This window comes from Typopeltis vanoorti, chromosome 10 (genome assembly GCF_054136105.1).
Source record: "Typopeltis vanoorti isolate ZY-2024b chromosome 10, IOZ_Tvanoo_1.0, whole genome shotgun sequence".
NCBI classification, from domain to species: Eukaryota; Metazoa; Arthropoda; class Arachnida; order Uropygi; family Thelyphonidae; genus Typopeltis; species Typopeltis vanoorti.
Window position 1 is genome coordinate 71,364,415 of NC_143558.1, and position 18,227 is coordinate 71,382,641.

General features: G+C 35.0%; 1 protein-coding gene across 5 annotated transcripts in view; it reads right to left on the bottom strand.

Annotated features, from left to right (window-relative positions):
• Positions 1–1,013: 1,013 nt before the first annotated feature.
• Positions 1,014–18,227, bottom strand: part of Cka (Connector of kinase to AP-1) — a 570,985-nt gene continuing 553,771 nt past the window's right edge. For all 5 annotated transcript variants that reach the window (XM_090399493.1, XM_090399496.1, XM_090399494.1 and 2 more), the window contains one exon: positions 1,014–2,907. In XM_090399493.1, coding sequence (XP_090255619.1) covers positions 2,738–2,907 — 170 coding nt within the window. In that variant the 3' untranslated portion in view covers positions 1,014–2,737. The remainder of the gene's footprint in view (positions 2,908–18,227) is intronic.

The window sequence follows — 18,227 nt, forward strand, 5'->3', positions numbered from 1 at the left end:
GTAGTTTCTAAATAATTAATTAATTTGTATTTTTTTTTTCTCTAGCTTACACACACACAGTAAGCTAGAGAAACAATGATAAAATCTTTGTTTCTCTAGCTTACTGCATGCAATGTAACTCAGCTTGTCCTGTATATTTCTGTATGCTCCAGATGATGATCTTAACATGAAGATCGAAACGTCGGGAAATTAAAAGTTATTTATAACATGGTTGTAAAGTCCATAATTTCTAAAATGAATGCTGATCACCATGCAACACCAAAAGAAAGGACAAGTGTCCCTGTTTTAATAGATGGAGCTGAAAGTTGAGTTATAAACAAAACTTTCATGCACACCACTAACAAAAGTCTGTACATCTATAACACACTGATGTTACTTACAAACAAAATGATGATGGGTAATCACAAAATTATGCTTTTGAAGCTGAAGTGACTGCTGTTATGGAAAATAGTAGATTACTTTTTTTTTTTTTAGAACTAGCATTTTGATTTCAAACTTGAAACGATACGAGAATGTAACGGAAAGAGATTACTTCATCCAATAACTACTGCACCTTAAAATTTAAAAACACTATTCCTTTCTGAAAGATTATGTTTTATCTATCAAAATAAAATAATGCTAAACAGAAAGTAGTGAAAATAATATGAGAACAGAACAATTTTCAGAATTTTGTATCAATTCTCTAAATTAAATATTTGTTACAAGCTAATATATTAATAGTAAAAGCAAATGAAAAAAAAAAAAAAAAAAAGAACCTGAAGAACCTGACAACCAAGGTGGTCAGCTTAGATTTGAATAAGTCAATTTTTCTGACTTTGAACTGAGGGTGCATTCCTCAAGAAGCGAAACGTCTATTTTTTTAATGAAACATTAAAAAAATTATATTATATTAAATTATATTCTTAGTAATTCTAAAATATTTTTATATTCACATTTGCAAAAGTATCAAAATGAAAAATTCTCTGTGTGTGTGTATATATAAATGCACTGTATTGATGAAGTAAACAAGTCAATTATTTGTTCCTTCAGAGATTTTATTAAAAAAGGAAGCACAAAGCCCAGCTTATGTAGCAATAAAATTTGCATGACACAGAAGGAATCACCGCAACCAACAGTATTTAAATCTTCAGTACTGCTTTTTTTTTTTTTTCCCACGTGAGGGAAGAGTGGCTAACAGGGTTCCTCCTGTACTTATTAAACCATACATCGTCTTCTCTGTGAAAATGTATGATTAATAGTTCAGACCATGAGTCACTTCTCCAAGACTGTTGTAATATACATTACCGTGACAATGTTAAAGTAACATGCATTGCAAAATTAAAATAACCTGGTCTAAACAGCTGAAAATATGGTCAGATAACAAAGTTCAATTTAAATAAATACGACATATACCATCTAAAGGATTAGAAATCTCAAATTGTGCAGTACATTCTTTTAACCCTTCTTCTGAACAAAATATAAAAAGTGTTACCCATTTAATATGATCAGCTGCTGTACTTTCTCTGAAGAGAAGCCGAATACTGAACTGCACAAATCACATACCCACCTGAGCACATTGATACCCTCCCCCTCCCATGCACACACTTGCTCTCTCTCACTCACACACACACACACACACACACAATTAATTCTGTACACTGTACAACACTGGCACTCTTACAATATTCATATTCATACCTGTGTGCTGCACAAGGTGGTAGTGTACAGTATTATATTAATGTGTCCTAAGAAATTATAAGAGACAGTCCCAATGTTGATTCCCCCTACTGATTTAGCTACACTATTTCGTGGTGCAAGGCATATTTTAACCTTCCTACGACTAATTACAGGAATCCTCACATTTATTTAATTATATACAAGATTCATTCATTTTTTTTACACACACGCATACACGCACAGAAGGGATGTAATGAGCTAGGATTACAAAGTTTTATCACTGAACACTTTATAACTAAGAATGCTGAATAACTCAAGATAATCATAAACTACACACAAATTTCTTGTTTCTGGCTATCCAAAACTTAGGAAGATGTCTTTGCATGGTTTATATAAATCAGTAGTCAAGACCTGATCAGTAATAAAACGAATTTGTGAATACAGCCACTTGTTTTTTTACAGATGTTGATTCCACCACTGACAGGAACTTATGATTGAATGAAGTTTGAAGAAATCCTTGGTAATTTTGGTGAATTGAGTTCACTTTTTTTTTTTTTTTTTTTTAAATCATTTTATACAAACTGAATGATTTCAGAAGGGAAAGTATCCAGTTTCTTGTAATTATGTTGCTTCAGATAAAATAAATAATTCTTTGGGTGTGTTTTTTTCTTTTTTCTTTCCTTAGCACTGTCAGAATAAATTATTCACATAATTTTTCAATCGATTGTCACCAATATTATATGATTTAAAAACACCATAATTGTCTATCTAGTTAAAATGGTTGACTAAAGGGGGAAAAAAAAGTAAAAAAAAAAAATAAATTAAAAAAAATTATAATAAAAAAAGCTGTCAACCAATGGCAGTCTTTTCCTATATTAGGGGAAGGTATAAAACCTGCCAGCAAACACAAGACCCTGTTTAGCTGTACATAATAAATAAATAATGGTGCACAAATACAGTTCATTGGTCTGTGGGTAAAATGCTGGCTGGACACGATGAGCTTGTGCCAGCAAACCGATTTTCTTCGATCATTCTTATTTTCTTTATCTTCTTTTTTTAAATTAATATATGCATATATCTGTCACACAAATACTTTGGCCAAAGCATCAGCTCCTGCACTGGCAATGTATGGCTTGGAAGGGTGAAAAGCTACATCAAATATAGCTTCATCAAATTTCTTTCTATGGGAAGTTATTTCTTGCACACAGGTTTTGTTGTCCATATTCCATAAACGTATTGAGCAGTCATGACCTAAAAATAGAGAAGCACTTTACATAATGCAATGTTATTTTTCTGAAGTTAGCTGCAAATTTTTAGACTAGCATTTGATTAAAAACAAAATCATAAAATATAAGAAATGTGCATTAAAATCTTACTTAGTGAAAATAAAGCGAGTGCATGTTTGCATGCATGGAGCTAAAATGTAAGATGGTTTAATACCTGAGTAATTAAATGCCTTGCAACGATGCAAGGCATTTAATTACTCAGGTTACAGTACAAATATTCTTATATTTTGAAGTATATCATTGTTTTGAATCAATGTTTCAAGTTAATTTTCAAACACAGTTGCCTTAGTTTGCAATATTTAACTTATTGTATGTTATCGCGTATAATGCGAACTAGAAATTTTGTTTGAAAACTAGCCCTAAAAAGCCATGTCCACATATAACGCTGTTAATCTTGTTCCATAACATTATAAATAATACAATACGAATTAACGAAAGAAATATTTATTTTAAAACAAAATGTCAAAATCCTTTAAATTCTTCTTCATCTTTTGAGTCGTCAAACATTTCATTTATAAATTCATCTGTAGGGATTGCGTCATCAGTGTAGCAGTTGTCGTAATTGTCTTCATGCTCTCCAATTTGTTGTGCGTCATCCTCGCTTTCGTATATGACATGATCTTCGGATCCATCCATTGAATTACTTATTCCACATTTAAGAAATGAGCGTTGAATCATTTCAGATGATATCGAATCCCATGCTTCTTTAACCCAACTGGTGACTAGGGTGATCTCAGGCTTCTGAAAATTCCCACCCTTTGTCATCTTCACCAAACCAGATGACATCCATTCTCTACATTTTTCACGTAAGTGATCTTTAAATGGCTTATTCAAGCTGACATCAAGCAGCTGCAAAACGGAAGTTAGACCACCCGGTATGACCGCTAGGTCTGTACGTCGCTCACGTGCTTTCTCTTTGCTTGCCTCTGTTAAATGCGCCCGGTACATATCCCAGAGCTTTGTTGACGTAACAAGCTACCTGGATGTATGTTCCATACTTGATCCAGCCACAATTGTACACCTCCTCATCCATCCAACCTTTCTGATTGGCACGAACAATTACGCCTGGTGGAAATTTCATATGTTTCGGAATTTTCTTCCTTTTAAATATCACTGTTGGCTTTAATTTGGTTCCATATGCCATGCATGCTGGAACAACGGTAAAATGCATTTTTTCATGTCCCATTGTTTTTATGAAGACACCCTTTTCACCAACTGAGTTTACTGTTCGATTCCCAGGGATATCAAAGTACATGGGCATCTCATCCATATTGCCAATTTGGGAAAGTTCATATCCGTGACACTTCCATAATTTTATGATAAATTTATGGAAGGACTGCACTTTTTCTTCAAGCTGCTTTGGTAACTTCTGCGCAATTTTTGTTCGGTGTCGTAATGTTAATGCTTCATGTTCCATAAATCTGTTGCACCACCCAGGCAAAGCAAGAAAAGATGAAATACCTGGTGTGTCCTTGAATTTACGATTCTTGAGTTGTAGAGCTCGAAAACGAATTGCATTTCTTGTTACTATAATGTCATCTTGTCGTTGCATCAAAATCCATTCATTTAGCTCTTCTTCGAGTTCTGGAAAGGATGCTACATCTCCACAACAGGCACATTTCGTTTTGGGGATTTTTTCAAGACTGTCTTTTTGCTTATGCCAAAGTCTAATATTACTCTCTGCTACACCAAATTCTCTCATAGCAACACTGTTATTATGTTCTTCTGCAAACTGCACGACACGCAATTTAAATCCTGCTTCAAAAGATGAACTTTACGTTTCTGTTGGCTCATTTTCAGGCTAGGTTTGTTTAACAAATAATATTTAAAATGAACTATGGTTAAACCGATATACCTAACTGTGCTCTATCATTTGGCGACGGAGAGCGCATGCGAGGATACGATGCACGCTCGGTCACCGAATGCGAGTGGGTTAAGTAGATTTGGTTGCATAGGCATTAGGTAGTATATATTGTGCATGCAAGTCTAATAAGATGTTATATTTTTTAGGATCCGCATATAATGCGAATCCTAAAACTTTAAGTAGTAATTTTTACCATAAATTTTTCGCATTATACACGATAAAATACGGTAAGTAGTTTTCCCAGCAAAGGTTGGTCGGTTGATCATCGAGGGAGAGAGTGTGCTGTTGGCACACTCTCCCTCGATGAGTCTTTGGACTCCCTGGAGGTATCACATAATAATAATAATACTTATGCTAAGGAAAACTGGAATTGAAGTTCAAGATCTTACTTAATTTAAGTAGTGCAAGCTAATGTAACTAGGGGATACCAAGGATTGTATTCTCGTAAGCTTTCTGGTTAACTTACGAAACTTTCACAATTTCTACAAACATTCGATTTTGAAATAATGTTGGATCTAGTATTCACTTTGTCTAGGTAATTATAAATTGTTTATTTCTGGAATTATCTATTAATATTTTCAGACCAGGGTTGATACAAGATAAGGGGGAGACTACAGTATTTGAATTATTATTTTATTTTATTGTTTTTAATTTATACATATTTTTATGGCGACTTCAAATGTAAAATTATGACTTATAGAAGGCATTCCTTAATAATGGATTGGAATAAATAACTACAGATTGTCTTTTAAGAAAATATATGAAAAGTTGTCCAAAGAGAACTATAGTTGTTTTCAACAACAAGTGAATGAATGAATGAAGAGAGAGAGAGAGAGAGAGAGAGATCTGTTCTTTGAGTTTGTAGTAGTTGAAGTGAAGTGAAGACTTGCTGCTACATGTCTTACCAGATTTGAAGTGTGGGATGATCACTGGTGCCAATTCTGATGAACAGTAACCATCTAAATAAAGTGGATGAAGGAAACTAAAATTCATGTGAAGAAGATTAAAGGAAGTCATTAATAACTGCTCTCATCTGTGCAGTCAAGAATTTTTTGGGAGATTTTAAGGGTATTATCCTAAATGTGAACACAGTATTTGTTTTATGAACGGATTTGAACAAATCACAATCTGTATAGTGTAAAAAACAGCACCTGGATCAACACAAGAAACCTATTTTCATTGGATGATGAAGAGATAGTATGATATACTTATGCCAAGAAAATCTGGAGATAAAGTTATATCAAGGAGCTTTGTCTCATGGTTTTTAATTCCTATTTGCAAGAAATATGATTGCATTTTTGCTAGCATTGATGTTAAAGAGATTATGAGAATTCTAAAGAAAAAAGCTCTGAGATCAATATTTAAGGCCATAGAGTATATAAGTATTTTTCTATTAATTGATAAAGCATTTAAGTTAGAGCAATTTGAAATTTTTTAATGAGAGTCCCATCCCTCAAAGGTTTTATATGAAACTTCACTCGTAAAGGTTGTAGAAGGCATTCTATAAAGAATGCACTCTACACTGTTAATTGATCTTTCTATCATATCAAGAGAGGTTTAAGATCCCTCCCTGCCAATCTAGCTGACAAAATATGTATGGAAACATCTTGTAATCCTAGAGTACATTATTAATATGTGGATAGGCTGAGAGGTTGATAATCCAGAAACAGTTGCGCAGAACAAACATGGAACTTTTTAAGCACTTTAAAGTCTTCAGTATGCAGGGTGAAGAGCTTCCAGTGGGCAATGAAATTCATTTGCTGCTGTTTAATTGTTTACTATAAAAGACAAAACAGAAACACTGTAAGAAGTGAGTCAAGTTAGCTTATGATCACTCCTTCACAGACTCATTCCAAATAGACAGTATATTTCTGTTTTGTTCTTTTCAATGGGCACTGTTCCAATGAACTGGCATCTGTCCTCCCCTTGCTAAACTTATAACATGCACAGCAACTGGAAAATATCCATTTAATCCCCCCCCCCCCCCCCAATATTACTTTCTAATCATCCAAATCTGCTGTTCTTTCATTCCATTTCTCTCTTCTTGGAAACAGGTTTTTTCAATCATGCAAAATAGGCAAACCATATAATTCGCAACACGAGATTAAGAACCGTCTAATTCAATGTACTGGAATTCATATTTATGAATTTAGGGACACAAAACGCACATGCTGAAATGATTATTTTACTTATTATTAATAAAATAACACTCGATGTTTCGACCCCTGTATTGAGGGCATCATCAGAAAGATACATGTGTATAGGAAACCAAGCTACATGGTCTTGCACTCTATAAAGGTAAATTAAATCTATGCTGTTAATTGATTTTTTTATCGTATTGAGAGAGGTTTAATCACCAAAGCAGATAAAGGGAATGCCACTGTTGTTTTAGATCAGACAACTTACATAGAAAAAATTAACCATTTGGTAGCTGACCACAACACCTACCAAATGGTAAACTACAACCCCACAAAACACATCAAAAAGAAAACAACTGAATTAATTAAATCCGTTAACACATGGCCAGAATAAACAACTAAAAAACTAATACCTCATTATGCCTGCGCATCTAGAATTACACAAATTTTTGGCCTGCCAAAAAAAACACAAAACAGACACACCACTACACCCCTATTGTTGAAGGAATCGACAGCCCGAATTACCACTTATTACTCTCTTCCATTCCTAGACACACGTCTTCCCTTAGGCTGTCTCTCCTTCTCAGTCGTCTACCACAAACCTACACACACAGGCCAGTACATACACAAAAATTCTTATCACCACCCAACACAAAAACTAAGGGTCATAAGCACCCTTCAACACAGAGCCCAAACTATTTGTTCAAATGAACAAGCTCCAAACCAGGAATACAAGATCAATACAAGAACTCCCTCCCCCTTCCCCCCAAAAACTTCTATTCTTCATAATTAACCTTATAAATAGTCATCGAGGAACTACCTAAGTGCATTATTTTGAACAACAACAAGAATTATTAGGGAGGTTATTAATTGGTACATGGAAGGTAGTTAGTGTATCACTTGAAATATAAGGATAGCATTTTAAAGCTGGACAGTGGATCTGTATATAGTAGCAGGACAAATGAAAAGTTTCATCAAAGGAAAAAAAACAGGACAAGTTTTTTAGAGATCAAGAAACTACAGATGTGTGTTTCTAGGTGACTAGATTGTCCTTTTCCCACAACCAAACAGTATGGGAATCATTTCTTATTCCTTTAATAAGAAATACTAGAATAATCAGAGATCTATCAGATACTGGAGGCTTTTGGGTCTCCGGAACCGACAAGATTCTTGTTATCAATTCTGAATGTCACTTATTTAAAATGATAAAAGGACATTTGTTAATATTATGATTGCAAAAAATGGAGGAGAATGATATGCCAATGGCTAAATTCTCATGTCACTAATGACACAATAAAATATCAAGATGCAAAACAGGTGGAAAGAAGGGGACCAGAAAGAGAGCTCAAATGCTATTTCAATGCAACTCTTTTGCAAGTATTCAAAAAAAGGGTGCTGGAGATTTCAACAAAAGCCAGTGGCAATATGCTTGAAAAACATGATTTATAAAAGTCCTGGTTTACAAGAAAGTAAAATTGGTGAAAACATGCTTCCACACCTATAAGAATTGTTTCAATGATACCATCAGTAAAAATGTTTGGATTAAGAAGGCCAATAATAATTCATCAATCAGGGAAATTAAGAAAAATTACAAAGAAGTTAAATGTGATTGTGCAAATGTTGCTTTAATAAGTTCAGAAGAAATCAACACTGTTCTGATTTGAATCATACAGGACTAACAACATATACTACTACTACTCCTTTGCAATTTAGTCCATTTAGGACCTGGCCCTGTCTCAGGATACCCTTCCATTCTTCACGAATCTGTGGCTTGTTCTTCCAGTTCTTTACTCTCATTTTCTTTAAATCATCCTCCACATCGTCAAGCCATCTCCTTTTGGGTTGTCCTCTAGGTCTAGATCCATCCGGTCCAGACAAGAAGACCTTTTTTATGGCTCTGTCATCTCTCATTCACTGAACATGTCCTAGCCACCTCCGTATTCTCACCTTTATTTCAGTAATAAATATCCACTTCATTAATTTTTTCATTTATTTATTTTTGTTCCTCACTCTCCAAAGTCCATTCTCGTTAATTGGGCCAAAGATCTTTCTTAATACCTTCTATTCTTGTATTTGTTATTGGTTTTGATCTCTCCGAATCACCGTTCATGTTTCAAGGCCGTACAAAAATACGGGTTTGAGAATTACTTTATATAGCTGGATTTTACTTTTTATTAAAATCAGATTAGATTTTAATAAGTTCTATTTGCTGCAGCTATTCTATAGGTATCAACTGACACATCATTACTTTCCATTATTGTCGAACCCAAATATGTGAACTGCTGTACTTAATCAAAGGTTTCTTCATCTACAGTGAAAACTTTGGTTGTTTCCAAATTTTTGTTTATCTCTGGCAACAATTAAGTATTTTGTTTTAGTTTTGTTTGTTTGTAGTCCCATTTTCTTTGCCCCCTTCCTCATTTCTATAGCCCTCTTTGAGGCTTCTCTCAGTCTTTCCAATACAGTCCACATCATCTACAAAAGCCAAAAGCTGTAGACTTCTATTCATAATAGTTCCACCTATGTTTATGATTACAATTCATATCATCTTTTAAAGGCATAGATTGAAAAGCATTGTTGATAGTTGATCTCCTTGTCGTAATCTGAACTCTGGTGCGAGTTCACCCTGTATTTGCACTCTACACATAGTATTTCTGAGTGTCATTTTAGCTAATCTTATCAATTTGGGTGGAATTTGGAATTCCCTCATGACTTTAAATAGCCCATGTCTATTAAAATTTTATCAGAGGCTTGTTTATTGTTCACAAACAAATGGTGCAGATTAATATTAAACTCGTAACATTTCTCCATTATGGTTCGTACTGTAAAAATCTCTAAGAGTCTATTGTTGATCTACCATATGTAAAACCAAATTAATAGTCACCCAGCGTTTCTTCTGTGAAAGGCTGCAATCTAGCTGCCAGTAAGTATCCCTGCAAATATTTTGTAAATCACTGCTAACAGTGATACTCCTCTATAATTTTGGCACAGAGACTTGTCACTTTTCTTATGGATAGGGAAGAAAATAGCAATTTAATTAATAACAAATTCATAAAAATGTCAATTTTGTCCCATTTTTAATAAAAACTATAAACATACTTTAGTATTGGTCAATCATAAATTATTATTCATAGCCTATAATCATATATCAATATCATGGATATCAGTAATTTATATAACCATGGAGTCGCATTGTTTGATACTAAATATCGAATCTGCAGCGATTTTTTATTCAGAGAAAATAAAAAAATACATGTTGGCAACACTTGAGTGTTGCCAACATGTTCTGCTGTTGTCAACTGTTTTGTTCTGCTGCTGTCAACTGTTTATCGATTGAGACTGAATGTTTTGCAATGAAAGTATACAAATACTTCAATATATACACAGCCAGGGTTGAAGAATTGAAAAACTTGTGACTTTGCAGGCAATAATTATGCTAAATTGTTAGAGCATGGAAGATTTTTGTCAATTGACAGAATTTTAAGCATTTTTGATGGGTTTCGTTCTTATTTTCTTTTTCAAGAAAAATGCCCTGTCATGTTGCAAAAATTGTTTGAAATTGTGGTTGTCATTTGCAAGAGATCAAGTGTCTACGTTCCAGACATACATTAGCTTAATAGAAAAAGATATCTCAGCTACAGAAGCTATGAACATTGAAAATCTTGTAAACAATTTAAAGTCCAAAAAAAGTGAAATGTTTGTAACTACTGATGTCAAAAAACAACTGAAAAGTTAGTAGATTCAGGAGAAATTAACGAGGCTAAGTTTTTTTTGAGATCGTTGAGAATTTCTATGAAATCAGCTTAGAATATGTCAAAAAGTGGAAGTGCAGTTTTGGAAACATTGAGAAGTTCAAGTGGGTGCTACTAAGACACCTGAATGGAAAGAAATACAGGACAGCTTGAACAAGGAACTCATCACATGCACAGAAACAGAATAAACTCGTGTATTCGACCAGTGGACCCTCATAAAAATCAATAATTGTGAGGCAGTTGGATACATGGAATAAAGAAAATATTCCTGTATCTGAAAGATGGGTACAGATTTTTTCTGAAATAAGTGAAAAGCGGCTAGACTTTCAAGGCTTTTGTAATATTGTAGGGTTTATTCTTTGTCTTTCAAGAAGCAAGCACCTGTTGAGAGAATATTTTCTATGTGGTCAAAGGAGAAATCTAGATTAAGTGTTGAGACAATGAGAAGTTTTATGATAAGGTGTTGAAAGACCAAAAGTTGCTGCGTAAGATCACTTCATTGGAGAAATATTCATGGTACGATCGTGGTGAAACCCCCCCGCCCACTACGTCTACCTAAAATTTTTGTATGGGTTCTGTCACTGAAGAATAATGGTAAGCTATTATATGTTTATGTAATAAAACATTGTTATATTCTGTAAATACAGAATATTACATATTCTGCAAAAATGGGACATATTCCGTCCCGTTTTTGTCTCAAGGAAATATGGCCAGCCTACCTCACGGTCTCTGCAGAAAGTTGTTCTGGGTTGACATTGCCCTTAAATTTCCTTTATCTTATTATACATTTTCTTAATTTGTCCAGTATTCTTCAAAATCTCAATTTCATTTAGCCTTGTCTTTTCCAATTCATGCTTCTTTCTTCTGCACATCTTTTAGCTTGTTTTTCCTCTATATTCATTCTTATTTGCTCAAGTTTTCCATTCAAGCATCTTTAGAAGAGCTGTCTTCAATACATTTTCTACATTCCAAATCATACCATTCACTTCATTTATCATTGTTTTTGAACCCCAGAACTTCTTCAGCCACTTTGGTAATTTTATTCTTGATCCTGTCCCATTTTTTTTTTTTTTATCTATAGTGATATCATTGGTATATTCATCCTCTTTCTCTTCATTTATTTCTTCTCTCAATCTTCAAACATATTTTTGTCTGATTTTTCCATCTTTTAATTTTTGGACGTCATATCTTGGTGTTCTCCTTCCTCTACCAACCTTAATAATTTTTATTCCTTGTTTATATTTAATTCTTAACAAGTAATGATCCATATCACAATCCGCTCCTCTGAAACTTCTTATATCAATGATATCTGTTGCATGTCGTCTATCAATCATCACATGACCTATCAGATTTTCTCTTATTCCACCTGCTATCTCCAGGTAACTTTATGTACTTTTTTTTATGCAGAAAACAGGTTGTACATATGGTCATATTTATGCCACTTGCAAAATCAATTAGTCTTGTGCCATTTTCATTACTTTCTTCATGTGCACTCTCTCTCTCTCTCTTCCAATTATTGGTCGGAAGATCTTCCTTTCCTATTTTGGAATTCATGTCTCCTAGAACCATTTTAACATTGTATTTTGGTGAATGATCATATATTCTCTCTAGTGATTCATAGAAGTTCACATTGTCTTCTTCACAAGATTCCTCGGTTGGTGTATGTGCACATATAAGTGAAATATTGAACATCTTAAACTTTATTCTCTGTACACGAAGTCATTCATTAACTAGTCTAAAATCAAGAACCAAGTGTTTCCATTTTTTATAAACCAAGAATGCAGTAACAAAGGCTCTTTGATCTCCTCCAGTGGAGGAAATCAAAGAATTATAAAACAGTATGTGTTCTAGCATCAAATATGCCATTTCCTTTCCATCACACCTGCTGCAATGCTGTTATCCTCACATATCCGCCTAAATGCTCATGGTCTGTTCAGGCTAAAGCATTCCAGCTGCCAACCAATATTCATAATCCTTTTGCCTAGATCATTCTGTGAAGTCCATCCAGTTAATATTCCTTTAGACTTTCTTAACAAGTTGAGTTTTTACAGGGCAGGGTTGTTAGCCCTGCACCCAACCTTACAAGAAGGAACCCTGGCTATACCCCTAGGAACTGGGTACCCATTTTAGTCACCTTTTACGACATGCATGGGCTACCTTCGGACTATTCTTTAACCCTGTGACCAGGGTTAAAGAATAGTCCGAAACTACACGGGGTACTAATAATATATGGGACTAATAATATCTATGGCACATTTAGAAGAATTATTGGCGAGGAATAGATCACTAGTGCTTGAAGAATGCATAACTGATTATGAGAGCAAATGTTTCAGCATCACTATTTGCTAGATCAATGTATTTGAAAAAAGCAACTAACTAAAGTAGCAAATGTTAAAAAAGTTTCTGTTTCTGAAGATGGCTGTTATTGGGAAAGCTAGACTTGACAAAACAAAGATGTAAAAATAAAATATAAGATGAAAATGTTCAGTGGCATTCTTGACTGGACATTGGCCTGAAATGAATACATATAATCAATGAGATGAAAAGGTCAAATGTGTGGTATGTGTGCAATTAGGAAAAGTGGATGCAGTTTGAAGATCGAAATTAGGAGCACACATTAAGTGAATTATACATCAAAGATATGCTTTAATTGTGTACCCTATCATGACAATGTTTTTAACCACATAATACTGTGATGTAGCAAGATGCTGTGAGCAAACATTGTCAAAATTACTACACAGTTTTGCCATAAATACTGCTACAACTTTGGCACACCCCATGGTGTTCAGAATTGTGAGAGCCTGGTTCCGTTAGTGGCGCTGTGTGCAGCCAACACTTGCATGTTTATCAGAAAAGAGATAATTGCCTAACTGCATGGTTTAAAATGCAGTGGGGAGACTATGAGAACAGTTTGGATGTAACAGCACTTCACAAGGTTGGGATACAGCCACCCATTATTCTCAATAAGCTAAAAATATTCAGGATCAATAGGATGTTTGTGTATCGAACTGTTGATTGTTATAATGATGATACAGAAGACACATCTGACTGCCAAAGAACCGGTCGACAACAGTGAATTAGGATGTGAGAGCTGTGAAGGCATACCTCTGAGAGATGAATGTTTCACAGAGAACGAATGTCATATGTACTAAGTGATGACCCGGAAAGGAAAGGGGGGGGAGTGTGAGAACTTCTCATTCTACTGGACACTTCCTTCCTAACACCGCAACTTATGTGACAGAGGGTGATAAAATCAAACACACTTTTCCAGCAGTACATGAATAACAGACACAGAGATATCCTCTTCACAGATGAGAAGATTTTCACCACTGAAGAGTCATTTAACCACTAAAACATCGGGTATATGCTCCGGATGGGCATACAGCATGTGGCATAGCACCCGAGATTTAGAGAGATCATCACCACCCTGTGTCAGGGGTTATCCAAGCTGCATTTCTGTGAGAAAGTTCTCTAACTGTAGATCAAACCTTGAAACAGTAAGCTAGCGTAAGTTGAAGGCTAGTAAACATTAATCAAAATTCCATTTTATATCATAAAATGTTTTCAGGTTCTTCACTTATTATTTTCATTTCAAAGTACACAAACTGAACTGCTAATAATTCCTTAGTATGCATAAATTCACTTTATGTTCTAGTCAATAATAAATTTAGTTTAATCCATTATCCAAGTGTGAGCAAACCAAGTTTGCACCTGAAAGTATCTTCAGGACTGGGGTAAGGTGGTACAACACCAGGCAACTCATTGCAAAGGTGGAGCAAGCTAACATCACTCCTATCTCAGTATCTCAAAAAAAAAAAAAAAAAAGTTCTAGTCAAATGCGAAGATTTTAAGCTAGCACATTGTTTCCAGTCAATCATTCAGACAGAATGATAATGTACAATATTTGCAAATTGATAATAAACAAGAAGTTTTACCCCAAAAAATTTGAAAAGAGTATTCAAAAATCCAAGTTCCATTTTTGTCAGCATAATTTTTACCCATTCAACATTGTAGGGTTAAAATTGTGTTGATTTAATAGACAGTAAATAAATATAACATCACCTACGCATTTTACTTATAGAAATTATCTGGTAGGACATTAAAAGAGCAAAAGATCCCCCCCCCCACCAAAAGTAATCTTCTGAGCTGTCGATTCTACAGTCAAATATCAAGTTAGAAGCATATCTCATGCTTCTCATTATAGTTATTGGGGTGTAAAAGTGCTTAGCACAAAGTAGGTCCTTCACATCACTTCATCAGGATATTTTATACATCCCGTAATTTCAATACCTAATTAAACTTCAAAGCGCCATGTGGTCTAATCACCACAATAGGCATATGTATGATGAATGCAAATGCATTACTTGAATTTTGACTTATTTGATTAGTAAATGAGTTACTATATATGCAAGTGATTTTATATATTCTTGGGATTTTTCAAATGGATGGAATCTTTTGGGAGCTTTAACAGTGGCTGTAGTTTTTTTGATAGTTTGAAGTTAATGCTATGAGTACAAGTATCAGAGAAAACTCTGGTATACAGGATTTAGCTACAACTTTGTTTATCTGCAGTCTATAAACAGTGATATCCAGAAAATTCATTGAAAGACAATTTATCTAACAACAATTTACTGAAAGGCAATTTATCGATAAAATAATTAATCAAAAGGTAGTTCCTCAAAAAAGCAATTCATCAAATAAATAATTCGCTGAAAAATGAATTTTTCAGCTGAAAATGTAAAGTGTGTATTTTTGTTGCAGTGTGTATTTATCAAAAAGAACTGGTTTTTAACGGATTAACTTGTGATGTAGTTGAAGCATAGCACGATAACCCCCTTTATATTTGTCATGTAGACGTGTGTGTGTGCAGAGTCAAGCAAGAATAGGCATATGTTCAAACATATGCCTATTCTTGTGTTCAATTTCCTGTGTTCAAACCCTGCACAGGCTAGACTGTGGTAATTTAATTTAGGGCTTAATTTGATATAGCCCATTATTAGTCTCTCAGTTCTAAGATAGCTGCCACTGGGATAGGGGGTTCCTGCCTGATATTCTATGTATGGTACAGGCAGATGGTGGATGTTTGAGAAATGAGTTCACTTCACTGCTGTATCTGCAGCCTCGTCCCCTTCATCCTGACACGACTTGGAATCCAACAGAAGGGTACTGGTTGTTGTTGTTGTAGATATAGAGTTCTTACTGCCTGAAGAGAACTTTGCAAGTCTGAATATGTTATGCACCTTTGCTAGCAATGGAATCTGATATATTTTTAGTGCGAGCTCTATTGCATGCATCTCTGCTCTGCTCTAAAGCTGTCTGAAAAGATGGCAGAAGATTCTGCTAGGTTCTCCAAATTTGAGTCATTCGTGTAGTTAGGCAGAAAATCAGAGTATGCGGTTCTATCAGTTTCGAAGAGCTGCTGGTAGATGATATTGAGGTGGAAAATTTCAGTAGCCTGCATGCTGGCATCTTTGATTGCCACAGTGGAAGTGGTTTGATGGCATCTGAGTTATGTTGTCTACCAATCACTAGAGTTTGTAGGAGAGCTTTTATCTGGCGACTAAAAGATTTTATAGCATTCTGTTGAATATTATAGAGATTCTCGAATTGTGGCCAAAAGATAAATGGATACATGGGGATTTCACTTTAGTTATGTATAACAGAAAGAGCTGTTAGCACTGAAGTGACAAAAGTGGTTCAATTGCCTTGATACAGATTAGGAATAGGTGACGTACAAAATGATCCGGCCATTGCAGTGTGCTCTCTCCCTGGAAGAAACACAGACTTGGGACCCATAGTCAACTTTTGATCTTATCAGTACAAAGGAAGCAAAGAACATCTGTCAGCACTCCAACAGGTGGAAGATATGCAGAGAATGTTCATTGATTTACAGCACCTGTCTTGTAATTGACATGTGTGAGGGAGGAAACTGAGTTTACTGTCAAATATCAGTCCAAAGAACTTGGCTTCCAGTGCAGCTGGGATTAATGATTGTCCTAATCTAAACGCCCATTTTGAGCATTTGAGGGTCATAGAAAGACATTTACAGCAAGCCATATAAATGGCTTGTTGTAGCTATCTTTCTATGACTCTCATATTGCATGAATGACAGAAGATGGTAAAGTATCCAGATATAGGGCATTCTTATTGTTGGAAGTTATTGTTCTGTTACTGAGTTGACCTTGATTGCACAAAGCATGACACTTGAAAACAGAACCTTGTGGGACTGACTCCCTCTTCTTGGTTAAAGAGGGAAGAAGAGGATGGTTCCCACTTGGACTTGAAAGATTCAATTAGATAAGAAGCATTTTAAAAAAAAGAGAGTCCCCTACAAGACCAAAATTATGTAAGTCTTTTAGCATTCCCAATCTCCAAGAAGTGTCATATGCTTTTCCATATCAAATAAAACTGATACTAGATGCTTATATTTTAGGACATCTCTAACAGATGCTTCCCAGCCAGACAAGATAATCAGTAGTAGAATGATATTTTGGGAAGCCAGATTATGTTCTGGAATAAAGGTTGTTTCTTTCCAGAAATCATAAAAAACGAGAGTTAACTATTTTCTCCAGAATTTTGCACAAGCAGCTGGTCAGAGCAACTGGATAGTAATTATCTGGGAATTTTGGATCCTTCTCTGGCTTAAGAGCAGCAATTATAATTGTCTTTTGTCAGGCATTCGGAAATATGCTGTCACAGAAAATTTTGTTATAAAGGTGCCATAGTTGATCCTTAGCTGATGTTGACAGATATTTTACAACACGTAATGGGTATTATCTGCAACATGGGCATTATGTCCAAAAGCAGTTGGATGCTTTTTTAAACAAAGCAGCTTTCATTTCTTTTTGATAAACAGCCTGTTGTATTTATCTGTGCCATTTGAAGAAAACTGGATTTGTTGTTTTTTTCTGATTTTTGCTTTTAGGGGCAAGAAACTTGTGTGTGTGTGTGTGAGGGGGGGGGGGTTATAGAAGATGTTGCTGATGCTTTTGCAAAACTCTTCCTGAGTGTCATCAGTCGCTGCTGGATCAACAACTGTGCTCAAGAATAGAGAGTCAGTGGATGGTATATCTGCCTTTCATTTTCTGGATTTATTCCTATACTTCTTTGCCGATGGTGGATCTTGATATAGAAGAAGTAAACTAGATCCAAAATTACTTCTGGCTCTGGTGACAAGCGTATCTAGTTTGAGCCTGAGCATGTTTTGAAGCAATTAGGCTTGCTGTCTTCTAGACTTCTTTGACTGCTGTGCAATCATCATTCCATCATGGCTCAGGTAAATGTGGGAACCGACTAGATGTTTTAGGAATTGTAGTTGTGGCTGCTTCCATGATTCACTGTATCACTGATAAGAGATGAACTGACTGTTGCAGAATCAAAATCTACTAGCAAGGAAATGGTGGACCAGTCAGCTTGCTCAATTTTACATCGTGATATCTGTGATGTAATATATGGTTGCTCATGTAGAAAAGTGGATATCATGGGAAAGCGATCCTCCCAAACTAGTTGTCATCAGTTTCCCATTTAAACA